This window comes from Hypanus sabinus, chromosome 13 (assembly GCF_030144855.1).
Source record: "Hypanus sabinus isolate sHypSab1 chromosome 13, sHypSab1.hap1, whole genome shotgun sequence".
NCBI lineage: Eukaryota > Metazoa > Chordata > Chondrichthyes > Myliobatiformes > Dasyatidae > Hypanus > Hypanus sabinus.
This window is the reverse complement of record NC_082718.1, coordinates 107913287-107928668: the sequence shown is the minus strand read 5'-3', so window position 1 is coordinate 107928668 and position 15382 is coordinate 107913287. Positions and strand designations below refer to the sequence as shown.

Genomic DNA, 15382 nt, shown 5'->3' with positions numbered 1-15382 from the left:
TGTGTTACAGACTGGGCACCAGTGAGTTGACTGTTTCATTGTGAATGGCTTGAAGATGTTGTAGGTTCCAAAAGGTGCACCCCTCTAAGTAGGTGAAAAATGTGCTTTATAGATGCTGAAATGGCTGGAGTCAGGAAAGGAATTACACGCTGCAGGGTATCCAGTGTTTGACCTGCTCCTGCAGCCTAAAGATATCGAGCTGGTCCAATGAAGCTTCTGGTCAATAAGAATCCCCAGGTTGTTGACAGTGGGGAATCGGTTAATATTATGCTATTGAATGTAAAGGGCTGTTCGTTAGACTCTCTTGTTGTATGAGTGTGTGTGTGTGAGTGTGTGTGCGTGGTGTGTGTGTGGTGTGTGAGTATGTGTGTGAGTGTGTGTGTGAGTGTGTGTGTGTGTGGTGTGTGAGTGTGTGTGTGTGTGTGGTGTGTGAGTATGTGTGTGAGTGTGTGTGTGTGTGTGTGGTGTGTGAGTATGTGTGTGTGTGTGTGTGTGTGTGGTGTGTGAGTATGTGTGTGTGTGTGTGTGTGTGTGTGTGTGTGAGAGATGGGGAGGAAACTGGCACATGAATAAGCAGAGAATGAAGGCGTATGGGAATCAGTATAACTTGGCATCCTGCTCAGACATGGTAGGCCAAAGGGCCTGGTTCTGTGTAACTCTAACCCCTTTCCCACACATTTATCTGTGTGAGTGGGGAGCTGAATGCAGCATGAAACCACTTTTCTGAACAGGCAAGTGTTTGAACATAGTGAAAGATTCTTTCTAAAATGCTTACAATGAGTTTGAAGAATGTGATGGCAAGCTGATAATATTTTGCTTCAATATGCATATTTGTAACCTAGTGGTGGTGAGCAGGGCTAATGCCCCTGCAGTGAAATAAAGTTCACCTATCATAAATTAGGCTTTGATTCCCACTTGGATCTCTGTAACTTGACAATCCGTCACCTCCTTCTACCCAGACCTGGTGTGTGTATGTGTGTGTGTGTGTGTGTGTGTGTGTGTGTGTGTGTGTGTGTGTGTGTGTGTGTGTGTGTGTGTGTGTGAGTGTGTGTGTGTGTGTGTGAGTGTGAGTGTGTGTGTGTGTGTGTGTGTGTGTGTGTGTGAGAGAGTGTCTGTGTGTGTTGTGGTGTGTTTGTGAGTGTGAGTGTGAGTGTGTGTGTCTCGTGGTGTGTGTGTGAGTGTGTATGTGTGTGTGTATGAGTGTGAGTGTGTGTGTGGTGTGTGTGTGAGTGTGTGTTGTGGTGTGTGTATGAGTGTGAGTGTGTGTCATGGTGTGTGTGTGTGAGTGTGAGTGTATGTGGTGTGGTGTGTGTGAGTGTGAGTGTGTGTGTGTGTATGTATGGACTGCAGGCGTCAGCTGGCACCCACCACACCACCATTACAGGACTGATACACTACTCAGTTCAGGGCCACAGGATCTGAAAATGAATAACACCCTGAAAACAGCTACTAAACTAGATGACACACACAAAATACTGGTGGAGCACAGCAGGCCAAGCAGCATCTATAAGGAGAAGCACTGTCGATGTTTCGGGCTGAGACCCTTCGTCAGGACACAAACTAGATGAGTTCAGCAACGATTTCTACTCAGATTTTTACTTTGTTATGATAGGTTCAGTTAATTTAGCAAAGACAAAATGCTGACAAGTACTGTCCTGTAAATATCCATTGTTTCCAGCAGAGAAATGAATCAAACACAAATATCTGCTGCCTGTTTTCCCGTTTAGTTGTAGTTCATTGTTTGGTTGGTAAACGCAGCATCACCCCAAGATTCATACATTCTAGGTCACACACGAAATGAAAGTGTACAATCCAGCCTAACCCCAGCCATGCAGAACCAGCACTTAAGGAAAGATAGGACAGAAATGGTTTGTTGCAATTATTACTTTACATAGAAGTCCTTTGCTAATCAGAAGTGAACTTGAGTGGAATTGACCGCTGCAATCTCTTAGATAATAATAGTTGTTGAAAATAATGAATAACAATGGCATCATAAGCTATTGTTGTTATATTATAGATGAGCAGGTCAGAAAGGAACAGCGATCATTCTTCTGGTAGTACGCCAAGCAATCAGTTGACTTTCTGTAATCATTGCCTGTATGGACTCCCTACAGCCAACATACTAGTCTGTTTTGCAGAGCTGGGAGCTTCATTCAGTGGCACTTTGAAGATGGTGGATGAAGAATGAACATTACAAGAATAGGACAATAAAAAAGCAGCAACAACCAAGGTAAAGAATGGATGGAGTGTGGAAATATAATGAGCAGATGGGTGAGATGCTATAATTAAAGCTCACCTCAGAGGCAGGAGGGGGCTTACAATAGTCTGCTTGAACAGTAGCTGGGAGAAGCCACTAGATGAGAAACCAGAGGAGCCAGATAGTAAAAAGCCCTGAGGAAGCAAACTGTACCAGGAGAGAGGGAAGAAAACACAAGGCTGAAGCATCAAGAACATAGCATGCCTTTGTTGGATTACTTTAATACTACGTTACTTGGGTGGAATACAATAGATTAGGTCGCACTAAACCTAGCTTAGCATTCCATAAAATAATCCCATCATAACTGTTCCCTCAAATACCTATACCCACCTAGCTGATTCCAACCCACACTGAGATAGTCATTAAAGAATCCGTGGATGTCAATACATTCACACTCAGTGAATGACAACATTATTCTACTCAACAGAAAACTGTGACCCAACTCATAACCTTCACCATCCCTTTCAAAGCATTTCTTTTTAAAATATTTCCTCCAAATTTACATCATTTATACCACTATGTTCAGAGGCAATGTGCACTCTTATTCCTAGGAAAGTGCTAGGCAAAAGTAAAAACTATCATGAATTTAAATTGTGTATGATTCATGTAATAATTATAAATTCATACTTCAAGCATGTGTGTGGAAGAGATTTATTCATGATAATATTTTTAATATTTATTGAACAGCAAGAATCAAGAATTATGTTTAGCTCAAATTCATTATAATTTAATTACTTATCACAGAAGTTATTAGATATTTATGATTAAAATTTAATGAGATATTTTAATATATAGCCATTTTATTTTGTGGTCTTTTGCCTCAATCTTATCTAAAATGTAATTTGGAGTTGACCATAAATAAGTCCTTGTTAAGCGAATACGTAGAGAAGTACAGCACATAAATAGACCCTTTGGCCCATCTAGTCCATGCCAAAAGGTTTAAACTACCTATTCCCATTGATCTGCACTGGGACCATAGCCCTCCATACCCCTACCAGCTACCTATCTAAACTTCTCTTAAGTGTTGAAATCAAGCTCACATGCACCACATGTACTGGCAGCTCATTTCACACTCTCATGACACTCTGAATAAAGAAGTTTCCTCTCATGTTCTCCTTAAACTTTTCACCTTTCACCCTTAACCCATGACCTCCAGTTGTAGTCCCACCCATCCTCAGTGAAAAAAGCCTGTTTGCATTTACCCTATCTATACCTCTCATAATTGTCTATACCTCTATCAAATCTCTCCTCAATCTTCTATCTTCCGAGGAATAAAGTCCTAACCTATTCAATCTTTCCTTTAAACTCCGGTCATGGCAACTTCCTTGTAAATTGTTTCTGTAGTCTCTCAACCTTATTTACATATTTCCTGTAGGTAGGGACCAAATCTGCACACAATGCTCCAAGTTACATCTTATACAACTTCAACAAAATATCCCATCTTCTGTACTCAGTACTTTGATTTATGAAGGCCAATGTGCCAAAAACTTTCTTTAATGACTCTATATACTGTAACTGTGATACCATTTTCAATGAATTATGGACCTGGATTCCTAGATCCTTTTGTTGTACTGCACTCCTCAGTGCCCTTCTGTTCACTGTGTAAGACCTACCATGCTTGGTCCTACTGAAGTGGAACACCTTGCACTTGTCTGCATTAAATTCCATCTTCATTCAATGTTCAACAAAAATACTGGATTCATAATGAGGAAATATTTTGAGCATTTTTCTCAAAGGGTTTTGTATTTTTTTAATATGGGAGGGCACATGTAGACAGGATGAAGAAGTGATGTAGAAGGTGGAATTTAACAAATTGACAGCCCTTTACAATGGCCTCCCACACATAATCTAGAGGTCGTTGGACAGCAAACAGAAGCACTAAAACATCCTCCTCCAACTCCATGCTAATTGTTTTGCAAGCCTAGACACTTATATAACCATGTGTTCAAAACAGTAGCTGATTATGAAAGCTGCACTAGGATTCAATGACATTACTATCCAACTAACACCTAACATGTTAAAACATTCTCACAATCTCCTAGCAATGATAAAGCCTACTTGGTGCACGTTAAGAATCAATTCTACTGAAGATGCTGGGGCAGTGCATAGAGGCTGTGGAACGCAATCAGCAAGGATGTAGTCCTGTTATTGTCCACGGGCTTGTAGCTTTACTTACGAAATTAAGTACCTGCCATAGAGGGAGTGATTCCAAAGTTCATTAGATAGATTCCCGACATGGCAAAAATATTATGTGAGGAGAATCAGCCCTGTACTCACAAGAGCATAGAAGACTGAGAGAGGATACGCAATGAGGTACACGAAACTGTAACAAGGCTTGATAGATTGGATACTCAGGAAGGGTAGATACCACCCTTCTATTATCAAAGTCCCTGTGTTAGGATTTTAGAACAGAAATGAGGAAAACGTCTTCACTCCAAAGTGATATTCTATGGAAATCTCGACAGTGTAAGCCCAATCACTGAATTGAAGGAAATAGATACATTTCTAGATTCAAAAGGCATCAGGAGGAATGAAAAGAGCGCAGGAATAGGGAATGGATTGGCTAGTTTTGTATTGAACAGTGGAGCAGGCACAAAGGCCAAGCAGCCTCATTCAGGTCCTATTTTCATTGCTGCTATGACACATCTGATTATCAGTGATAAGAATGAGAATTAATTGCTTTTAATTACTTGTAACTGATAATGACCAGTCAAGCTCTTTCAAAGAAAGTAGCAATAGGATGGTAACATCGGAAACCGCGGATGTGATTTGGTTAGAAACTGAAAGGATTGGATTATCTGTCTAAATCAATGAAAAGAAAAACCAAAAGGGATGTAATTTGGGAAACCGATCTATTTCCGATGATTTCCCAGCAGGAAGGTTCAATCACATTAACTCTGATTAGTCATTGCACATGTTACATGTTGAGGTCAAAACTCCTGTCTGCAGTTAAATTTCATTTAGAAACATAAACTTTAATGATTCTTGATGAAGGTCTTTGACCTGGCATTTTCTGTTATTTTACACTTCAGCAATCTGCAATTAATAATTTTAATTTGCGTTAGATCTAAATTTGTAGCTTGGATGTTTGGGCCCTGTATGTTTATAGGTTACCATGTCAGAGTAGGGAATGTTTGTAGAAACAAGCTCCCTAATATATAAAGACTTGGAAGAAGAAATTTATTCTGATCTTTTGAGATTAAGGATGGTATGTGAACTGCTATAGAACTAGTTTAGCTGGGAGTAAGCTCACATTTCAAATGCTCTCATTCCACGCACTACTGAGGAAATAACAGCAGTCTGGATAGTCAGAGCCTCACAAACTTTCTGGAAATGACAGAGAGAGGTTTAATTGTATGTGTGGTATGGTTACGTTTAGTGTTACCAAATATTCTGTACATGTTTTCAGAAAGCATGTGTAAAGGTTTCGACATCTGTACAAAGTTGAAGACAAATTTATAAGGTGATTTCCAGTTGGCAGGGGCCACACATTAACTCAAAGTGGCTACAGCATGAATTGTGTCAGATGGACTTTTCTAAACAGATTAACTCTTACCAGCAATCTTACCTCAATATATACAAACTACTGAGGTAATAAAGAGATGGGTTTCTCTTATCAGTATGTTAGCCAATAGTTATTCCAGTAAATGGCGAAACAAACCTTCATATTCCATTCAAGAATTTATTACTCTTCTTCTGGTGACTTTATTTTAAGATCTATTATATAGACTAGTAATATGAATCAGTATAAACTAGCTTCACAAAAAACATAGTTAAAGTTGGTGTTCAACCAACGGGTTTATTCTGCCTTACCTGCCAAGCCTCCAGCTGTTGTGACAAGTTGAGTTTCTGCTGGATTACATCCAGGAGCTGGCTATTGAGTGTCATCATGTCAATCTTACACTTGGCAAGTTCCATTTCCAGAGTATTTTTCCTGAAATAGAAATTCAGTATTTAGCTTTTATTATAGTATATTACACATTTTGCATCCACCAGTGTAGAATGTTGAAAAAGGACAAAACATCAACTGGTGACTCAACGTTAACTTAAACCACAGCAACTAGTTTCATGATTCATAAGGAAATGATGAGAAGTGTGGTTAGATTGCAGGAATTGGCAGCTTTTATTCCTACTCAGAATTCAGCATCATCCATTACATGCAGATGTGAATAGGCTACATCTTAATACAGAACCTACCCATGCCCGATCAAGAAGCCAGTACTTTCTATATAGTGATTGACTGGGGTACCAGAGATGTTTAGACACAGGAATCAGGACTTTGAAAAGATTGAGAACAGAAGAAAGTGCAGCCCAATAGATTAGTAGTCAATGCTCGGGTGGCCTTGATGCATATTGGAACATCAAATCAGAGTAAGACTTCTGTTACAGATGGTAGGCACTAGGGAATACATATCCATAGTTCACTGAAAGTGGTGTCATGGGTAGACAAGGTGGTGAAACAAGGCATTTGGCACGATGGCCTTTGTCAGTCAGGGCACTGAGTATAAGGGTTGGGACATTCCATTACAGTTGTACAAATTGCCGGTGAGGCCATGCTTAGGGGGCCTGAGTTATAGGGAGAGGTTAGCCAGAACAGGTCTTCATTCATTGGTACGTAGGAGCATGAATGTAGAAAAATATTATAGAGGTGTGCGAGTATTATGTTGTAGTTGTATAAGTCATTGGTGAGGCCACAATTGGAGTAATGTGTACAATTTTGGTCATGCTGTATCAGAAAGACAGTTAAACGGGAAAGAATGCAGAGAAAAGATTTATGTGATGTTGCCAGAACTAGAGGACCAAGCTAAGTCTTTATTCATTGGGGTGCAGGAAAATAAGGAGTGACCTTATAGAAGATTTTAACATTATGGGAGGCCTAGATAAAGTAGCTAGTAACAACCTCTTGTTTAAAGGATCCTAAAGTAGGATGTGTAGTTTTAGGGTAACGATTTACAAGGGCCCTGAGGGGCAAAATTTTCGTGCAGAGGATGGTGAGTACATGGAATGAGCTGGCAGAGGAAGTGGTTGAGGGAGGTACAGTAGTATCATTTAAGAAGTACTTGGATAGGTATGTAGAGGGAAGGAGGCTGGAGGGATACGTGCTGAATGCAGGAAATAGAGAATAGCTAAGTGGACCGCATTTTCAGCATGGACTCATTGGGCCAAATGGCCTGTATCTATGCTGTATTGCTTCACGACTCTGAATGATGGAGGCAGAAATATTCATTACATTTAAAGGGTACCTGGATAAACATTTGAAATATGATAACCTACCTACACAGCTGTGAACTAAAGGAAGGAATTGGGATTATCTGAAATTGCTTCTTCTTTGTCCTGCATACATACAGACCACAAATTCCATATGCTGCAAGGCTATGCACATTTGGTAAAGAATAAATAGGATGGGTTTACTTTCTCTTGGAAACAAACACAAAGGTGACCTCATAATAGATATTAAATTCTGATTTTTTTTCCAGAATTGAAGAATATTTTCAGCTCTGGGAGAGAAGACATCAAAGTAAGATAGTTTTGACTAGGACAATCAGAAAACAAATTGTTACTCAGGGTAGGAAAACATAAATTTGCTATTGCATGTAGTAGTTGAAGTGATCTAGTTGATTGGGTGCAAGATAGGGAAGGAAATGGCCTTTTGAGCTGACATAGGAAATATGGCAGGAGGCTTGTTTGGGGAGCAAAGGGCATCATGGAAGCATTTGCCAGTTTGGACTGTTCAATAAATTCCGTGTGCTTCTGGAACAACATAATCCAAAGCTGTAGCTGGTCAATTGCTTTTAGCTTGGTGAGTCAGACTGCATGGCTAATCACAATGGAGTTCCTTTCATAGATTTGCCTGATACACCGGGAACTCATTCAGGCCACATGCCCCTTTGAATGGAACTCATACCAGTATAAAGTACAATGGAAAAGGGATTATTTTAATTCTTGAAGTGTTTCTTTGGAAATCTGGCAGTCCTGACCAGTAGCTTGTCATCCTTTAAGTTTCTTACTTTGCTATGGCTTCATCCCGGTCACTGAGAGCTTTCTGAAGCTGTCTGCCATGATCCTTTTCTTCAGTTGTTGCCTTCAGCTTGTCCCTCTCTTCTTTTATTGTGTTCATTTCAACTCTTAGCAGCACCACCTGTGAAGAAGATTCATTCAACAGGAAGTTTTTACTGAGGTCTTACAGTTCACTAATCTTTATACAGTGGGGTAGAAACGTTTCCTCAATTATCTGCACTAAGATGGAGTTGCACTAAAATACATAGGACTACCTACAATGGAACTGAATTTCAGAAGCAAAGTACAACGGGAACTTACTCTACATAGAGTGGGTATTGAAAGTTGGAAAGGTGCATCATTCTTAAGTTCTATAAAATTATACTAGAATTTATTATTGTGAAAAACAGGAAACAAATGCGATCATTTGACTTCTATTGCTAAACTTGGAAGAAAATTCATTGCCCACTACATGACAGAAGTCAAGGGAATGATGTACTCTCCTGTATGTCCAGCTTTAAGTATGCCTGTTTAATATAATTTATGGCAAAACCACCTTTTGATTGGCACTCCAGCACTCATTCTAAATATTCCCCTACTCTAATCATGGCTACGTTGTGTCTCATTGTCAAAGTGGACTAGAGCAGCTTAAGTCTCCTTTAAGAGACCTCCCAAATCTGCATTCTTGACCATTTTAGAAGAAAATGGTAGCAGGACTATGGAAATATCACTATCTACAAATTCCCCTCACATTATTAGGCCTTAATACTGGAACTCCTTACCCAATATGACTGGGGAAGTACCTTCATTAAATGAACAGCAGAAACACAAGAGGGCTGCTGATTACCACTTCTGATACGCAAATAGAACAAAAGAATTGCTTCCTTTCCTATAATGCCTACATCTTGTAAATGAATTGCTAAAAAACCCTTTAAATCCCTGTTGCTGTTTTGCTTACTATGCATTATAGTTATATGTTGTAGTTTCACCAGGCTGCTAGTTTATTTTCATTTATGCTTGGTGCTTTTTTATATGCAAGGCAAGCAGCTTTGTGCAATGATAATAGTAGAGGGAGTTCCCTATTGGGCGATGGGATAGATAATTGTAGTGGCTACAGCATCTCATCAAAGCCACTTTTGAACTGTTAAAAAGAAATTACTCCAGTAAGCCTGAAGGCCACATTATGATGGAGGACGAAAGCTAACTAGTTTTCACTCATTCCCAGTTTTGAGGAGGGGTTTTTGACTGAGACGTTAATTCCAATTCTCTTTTCACAGATGCTGCATGGTTTGCTGTGTGTTTCCAGCATTTTGTGTTTTTGGCTCAATCCTTCCTGTTGGCTTTCCCACTCCCTTCTTGAAAATGTGTCAGTCTCTGATCCTGAAACAGCCAGCTACATAGTGTACTCCGATTTCCTATTACCCATTCTCAACTCAGCTGCTTGTCTACTCAAGCCCATGACTCTTAACTCCAAACTCAGAAGGGAGGAGGACCAAGTAGCACACTCGCAAGCACAGAAATGTGCAGTTCTGTATAACGTGCAACCAAAGCCGATTGTATTACGATGCAGTGGGACACTGGCCGAAGGGGATGCTGTTCCACTCCAGCACCAGCAATTCAATGAACGCAGATAAGTAACGTACCGTAGATTCATTTCCATCGAGAATGTTTTGGATTAGGCGTTTGAGCTCATGCAGTGCTGTGTGTAGGCTCCCTGTAGGGATATCTTTGGCAGAGGAGGTGTCAGAAGATTCATCCATGGAGGAGTCAGTAGAAAGTGCAGAGTCCGTAATGTCATTTCCTCTCAGGTGTGAGCAAAGTGTACGCACTTGACAATAAGCCTCCCAGAGTTCTACTCTCAGCTGCAGTGAGGCAAGAACAAAGCTGTCACCTTATTAAAGTTAAGGTTGATTACAACACCTCCCAATTTCCTCCCAAAGATTCACTAACAACAGGCAATACACTTCTTCCTTGCTGTTTTCACCAATTGTTCTCACTGTCTGTAATTCAATAACTGAAAGCTCTAAATTGATTTTCGGTGGGCTGTAATTACTGTGAGCAGTTGCCTGTTTGGCTGAGGCGGCATAAAGTTAAAAAAGAGCACGGGACCTTTTGGGAGGCTGCAATCACAACAATCTACTGGACACTCGGCGAAGGCCAATAAAAAGAAGTGAAGTTTTAGCAGAGCAGCCATTGTGGGAGTGTGCCAGTATTAAGAGTGATCAGGCTTTTGCTCAGCAAGCTTCAGCAAGGACAGGCAAGTTTCTGGTGAGTTTTTTCCCTCTTTCTTTGTCTATTAGTACATAGCTAGTGCATTGAAAATGGTTCCAGAGTTGCTAGCATGGATACAAGATTGGCTGATTGGCAGGAGGCCAAGAGTGGGAATAAAGGGGGCCTTCTGTGGTTGGCTGCTGGTGACTAGTGGTATTCTGAAAGGGCCAGTGTTGGGAGTGCTTCTTTTCACGATGTATGTCAGTGATTTGGATGATGGAAATGATGGTTTTGTGGCCAACTTTGCAGATGATACGAAGGTAGGTGGGGGGGGGGGGGGGCAGGGAGGAAGCAGGGAGTCTGCAGAAGGACTTAGACAGATTGGGAGAATGGGTAAAGAAGTGGCAGATAGAATATTGTGTAGGGAAGTGTATGGCCATGTACTTTGGCAGAAGGAATAAAGGTGTAGACTATTTTGTAAATGGAGAAAAAGTTCAAAAATCAGAGGCGCAAAGGAACTTGGGAGTACTCGCGCAGGATTCCCTGAGAGTTAACCTGCAGGTTGAGTCAGTGGTAAGGGAGGCAGATAAAAGGTTAGCATTCATTTCAAGAGGACTAGAATATAAAAGCAAGAATGTGATGCCCAAGGCTTCATAAAGCATTGGTCACACTGCACTTGGAGTACTGTCAGCAGTTTTGGGCTTCCTATGTAAGAAAAGATGTTCTGCGATTGGAAAAGGTCCGGAGGACATTCACAAGAATGATCCCAGAAATTAAAGGGTTAACTTATTAGGATAGTTTGATGGCTCTTGGCAAGTGTTCTTTGGAGTTTAGAAGAATGAAGGGGGATCTTATCAAATATTGAAAGGCCTGATGTGGAGAGGAGTGAGGGAGTCTAGGAACAGAGGGCACAGCTTCAGAATAGGGGGAGGCCCAGTTAGAACAGAGAGCAGCAGGAGGAGATTCTCCAGCCAGAAAGTGGTGAATCTGTAGACCTCGTTGCCACAGATGGCTGTGAAGGCCAAATCACTGGGTATATTTAAAATGGAAGTCCATAGGTTCTTGATTAGTCAGGGTATCAAAGGTTGTCGGCAGAAGGCAGGAGACTGGGGTTGAGAGGGATAATAAATCAGCCACGATGGAATGGCGGAACCAAATGGTGTAATTTTAGCCCTGCATCTTGCAGTCTTATTGTGGTCTTAAATCCTACTGTCAACACAGTAAGCATATGTTTAAACATTTTTTCATTTTTATTCTTACTTTGTTAATACTACTGTACTATAATACCTGTCCAGCGAATTAACTGGGTGAAAGAACTGGTCACATCATTGAGGGAAATGCTCTCAGAATGGATCAGAATATCTCAAGATGCAATTACTTGGTTTGGGAACACCAATACCTTCAGGCAATTCTAACTCTTAGGGTTCAGGTACACAAACCACAGTTTGGTCAAACATGCTGCATGAAACATTAAAAAATCTGACCAAGTGGGCAGGTTTCACACTATAATTCAAAGGCTGAAAGAGAGACACAAAAACAGAACTGTTCAGAGTAGGCGTTTTAGAGCACTGCGTCAAGATGGGCAGAGTAAACAGTGGAACCTACAAGTGAAAAGTAACAAAGGAACAGGATTATAAAATAACAAGGCAACACTTTACCGAGGCATTGACGAATTGTGTTGAAATAATGATAAAATAAGACAGTGGAACATATTACTGTGGAACTGCATCTTTTAGAATTAATAGATGTTGTAATATGGGAACCTGAAAGTAATAAATTCATAACTTACATTCCTAATGGAAATGGGTAGTGGAGGTAAGGAGCCCTTTTGGATTCTGGGGGACAGGGATCATGACAAGGCCAAGGTGGCACAATAGTGTAGCAGTTAGCACAATATCATCACAGTGCCAATGATCAGGGTTCTCTTCCTGAAGCTGTCCGTAAGGAGCTTGAACATTCTGTATGTGACAGCATGAGCTTCCTTAGGGTGCTCCGGTTTCCTCCCACGTTCCAAAGATGTACCTGTAGGTAGGCTCATTGGTCACATGGGGGCTTGTGGAGGCTGGTAGGGCCCGCTCCATGCTGCATCTTGGAATAAATGTTTTTAAATAATGTTGTTTGTCCTTAACTTCCTTTCAGAAGATGACGGGAGCTCCTTCTTGAAATGCAGCAGTCCTTCTCGAGAAGGTATCCCACAGTAGTGTTGAGAAGTAAGTTCCAGGATTTAGATGTAGTGACAGTCAAGGAAAAGTGATACATTTTCAAGCGAGGATGTTGTGTGAATGGGAATGGAAGCTGCAGAATATGATGCTCTCATATTGAGTGGTGCTATCTGATTAGCCTAGGCAAGCGACAACAGTCCATTTTGTCAACAAGACACCGCAGCAGTTGTATGAAGCTCATCAGGAAAATTCATGTTTAGTGTACTGGATATGGTAGCAATCAAATAGACTGGTTTGTTCAGATGGCATCAAACTTACCGCATTATGGGAGCTGCACTCGTCCAGTCAACTGGAGAATATTCCATTACAATCCTACTAGTGCTTTTTAGATGGTGTAAAGAATTTTGGCTTCCAGAAAATGAGTTAATCACCACACAATACCCAGTTTCTGACTTACTCTTGTAGTCACAGCTTGTGTTGTTGATCCAGCTGAGTTTCCAGTCAAGAATGACATTTGGTTTGTGGTATTAATTGAATGTCAAGAGTACATGATTAGACTGTTTCTTGTTGACCTCTTCTGTACCTAATATTTTTTGGCACTTGTTAGCTCTTGCCTAAGTCTTGCTGAATATGAGGTGCTTCATTTGCCTAGGAGCTGGGAGCGGTACTGTAGATGATGTAATCATCATCCAATATCTCGTTCTGACTTGACGGTGGAAAAAAGATAACTGATGAAAATAGACACTGCCATGAGGAACTCAGTGATATTCTGGGGCTGGCATGATTGATCACCAATAACCACAACTGTCTTTCTCTTGGAGGTACAACTTAGGCCATTCAGTGTCCACTGAACAGACCTTTTGGCTGTCATAGTCAAATGCTGGCTTGGGGAATCACTTCATCTTACCTTTAGAATTAAAAAAATATACAGTTTGGCTAGAGCTATGGGGGGTCCTTGAGTGCAGAACTTCAGCACAGATCTGCAATGTTCTCTCGTCTCTCAGCCATCAAGTGCCCTGGTCCAGCTTTTGTTAGCTTATGTAGAGAAGCAAATTGGCTGAGGATTGGATTTTGTGGAGATCACAGGAGAATACAGAAACTGTGGACTTCATTGCCACAAACAGTTGTGGAGGGCAAGCCATTGGGTATATTTAAAGTGGAGGGTGATAGGTACCTAACATGGTTGATGGAAAGTAATTGCAAACACTTTAGCTTTACCTTTAACATTCACATTATTGTACCTTCATCCTCCCATTGCTGGAGTCCACTATTGACTAGTACCTGTGGAACTACAGAGTTCTGGTAGGATTTGCTTGCTGTGAGATTGCTTTTCCATGCTATTTTTATTCTTAAGCACATGTACTGCACTTCATATTGGCGCCTCATGTTCAAGTATGCCCAGTGCTGTTTTTGAATGTCCTTCTCCACAAAAAACTGCTGGAGCAATTCATAGGTCAGGCAGAGGGACAGTTGATACTTCAAGTCAAAACACTGCATTAGGGCACGCGTGTCTCCATGTCCTTCTCCATCCTCAGTGAACAGGGAATGATTCTCCCTGCCTTGGCCATAATGATGGAGTGAGGGAGGTACCAGGGTACAGATCGTGGTGCTGTACGTTACTGCTGCTGACATTTCCACACTACATATAGATTGAATGCTAAATTTTGAACAGTTAGATCTGTTTGGAGTTAATCCCATTTCGAGTGGCATGGGAGAACTGCAGGTAGTGCAGCCATTTCACAGCTTCAACAACGGGTAAATCCTGACTTCTGCCAAGATGCCTATGAAGTTTGTGCGACCCTCGAGTGGTCTAGTTTTCTCTGCATTGCAAGGACGTGTGGGCTATTAAGTTAATCCCTATTTCAAATGACCCCTGGTGCGAATGGCTGGTGTTAATGGGCACATGTGTGAAGATAAATCACAAGGAATAAGAGAGAGAATGAGATTAAAGGGATTGTTTTAGAGCTCTCTCTATGTTGCAAGGAAATATGAGAAATATAAAATATAAGAGTATGATTACTGTGCCACAGAACACAGTAGGTGACCTTATTGTACCAAACATGGAGTTGACATGAAAGTTAATTCTGATATTTGGTGTGCATTCCTGTGTACCTGTTCTCTCTCCTGTTCCAGTTCCTCTGCCTCCATGCTTTGCTCAATTTCAGACAATAATGATGTGCTCGTTGGACCCACACTATGCAAGCTGATCTCCTCATTCATTTCATCCACTTTCGTTTGAAGCTGCCGGTGAGACATTCGTACTTCACGGAGTTCTATCTGGTTCTGGTGCAACTGTGAAAACAAAGAACAAGGCAAGATGTTAGACCTGCTTCTGCAGAAACGGATGAACAAGCCAGTTCCAGTCAAAATCAAGTACAGCCAACTCGACTCTTGATGACATTCACTTACCTCCAAAACCAAACCCCTTTTGGTAACAAATACATCTTCACTGCCATGTCATGCCTTTGGCTATGACAAACATTAATAGAAGTGCCAGAAATTTTGAAAGGTGCAAGTTTTAGACAGACCACTTTTAATATAATAGCAGGATTTTATAAGTGTGCAGAAATATTGCAGAAGGCAGTACAAATATAGATTTTAATGGATCCGTGGACTAATTACTTGATCCATTTCTCTCTAATCACTCATCAAGACAACTTACTTCATAATATTGCTCTTCTTTCTTTGCCCACCACCTACCACCCTCCACATCCAACACATCATCCTACGCAACTTGCACCACATCATCCTACAC

The 15382-nt window shown here is 40.9% G+C and overlaps 2 protein-coding genes across 5 annotated transcripts in view; both read right to left on the bottom strand.

Moving 5' to 3' along the window:
• Positions 1–15382, bottom strand: part of LOC132404267 (uncharacterized) — a 504471-nt gene that overhangs the window by 97324 nt on the left and 391765 nt on the right. The gene's annotated exons all lie outside the window — the stretch shown is intronic.
• Positions 1–15382, bottom strand: part of LOC132404261 (BICD family-like cargo adapter 1) — an 85819-nt gene that overhangs the window by 7890 nt on the left and 62547 nt on the right. For 3 of the 4 annotated variants that reach the window (XM_059988392.1, XM_059988391.1, XM_059988395.1), the window contains 4 exons: positions 14740–14919; positions 9898–10116; positions 8266–8396; positions 6071–6191 (listed from right to left, as the gene is read on the bottom strand). In XM_059988392.1, coding sequence (XP_059844375.1) covers positions 6071–6191; positions 8266–8396; positions 9898–10116; positions 14740–14919 — 651 coding nt within the window. The remainder of the gene's footprint in view (positions 1–6070; positions 6192–8265; positions 8397–9897; positions 10117–14739; positions 14920–15382) is intronic. The other variant, XM_059988394.1, reaches the window with a different exon arrangement.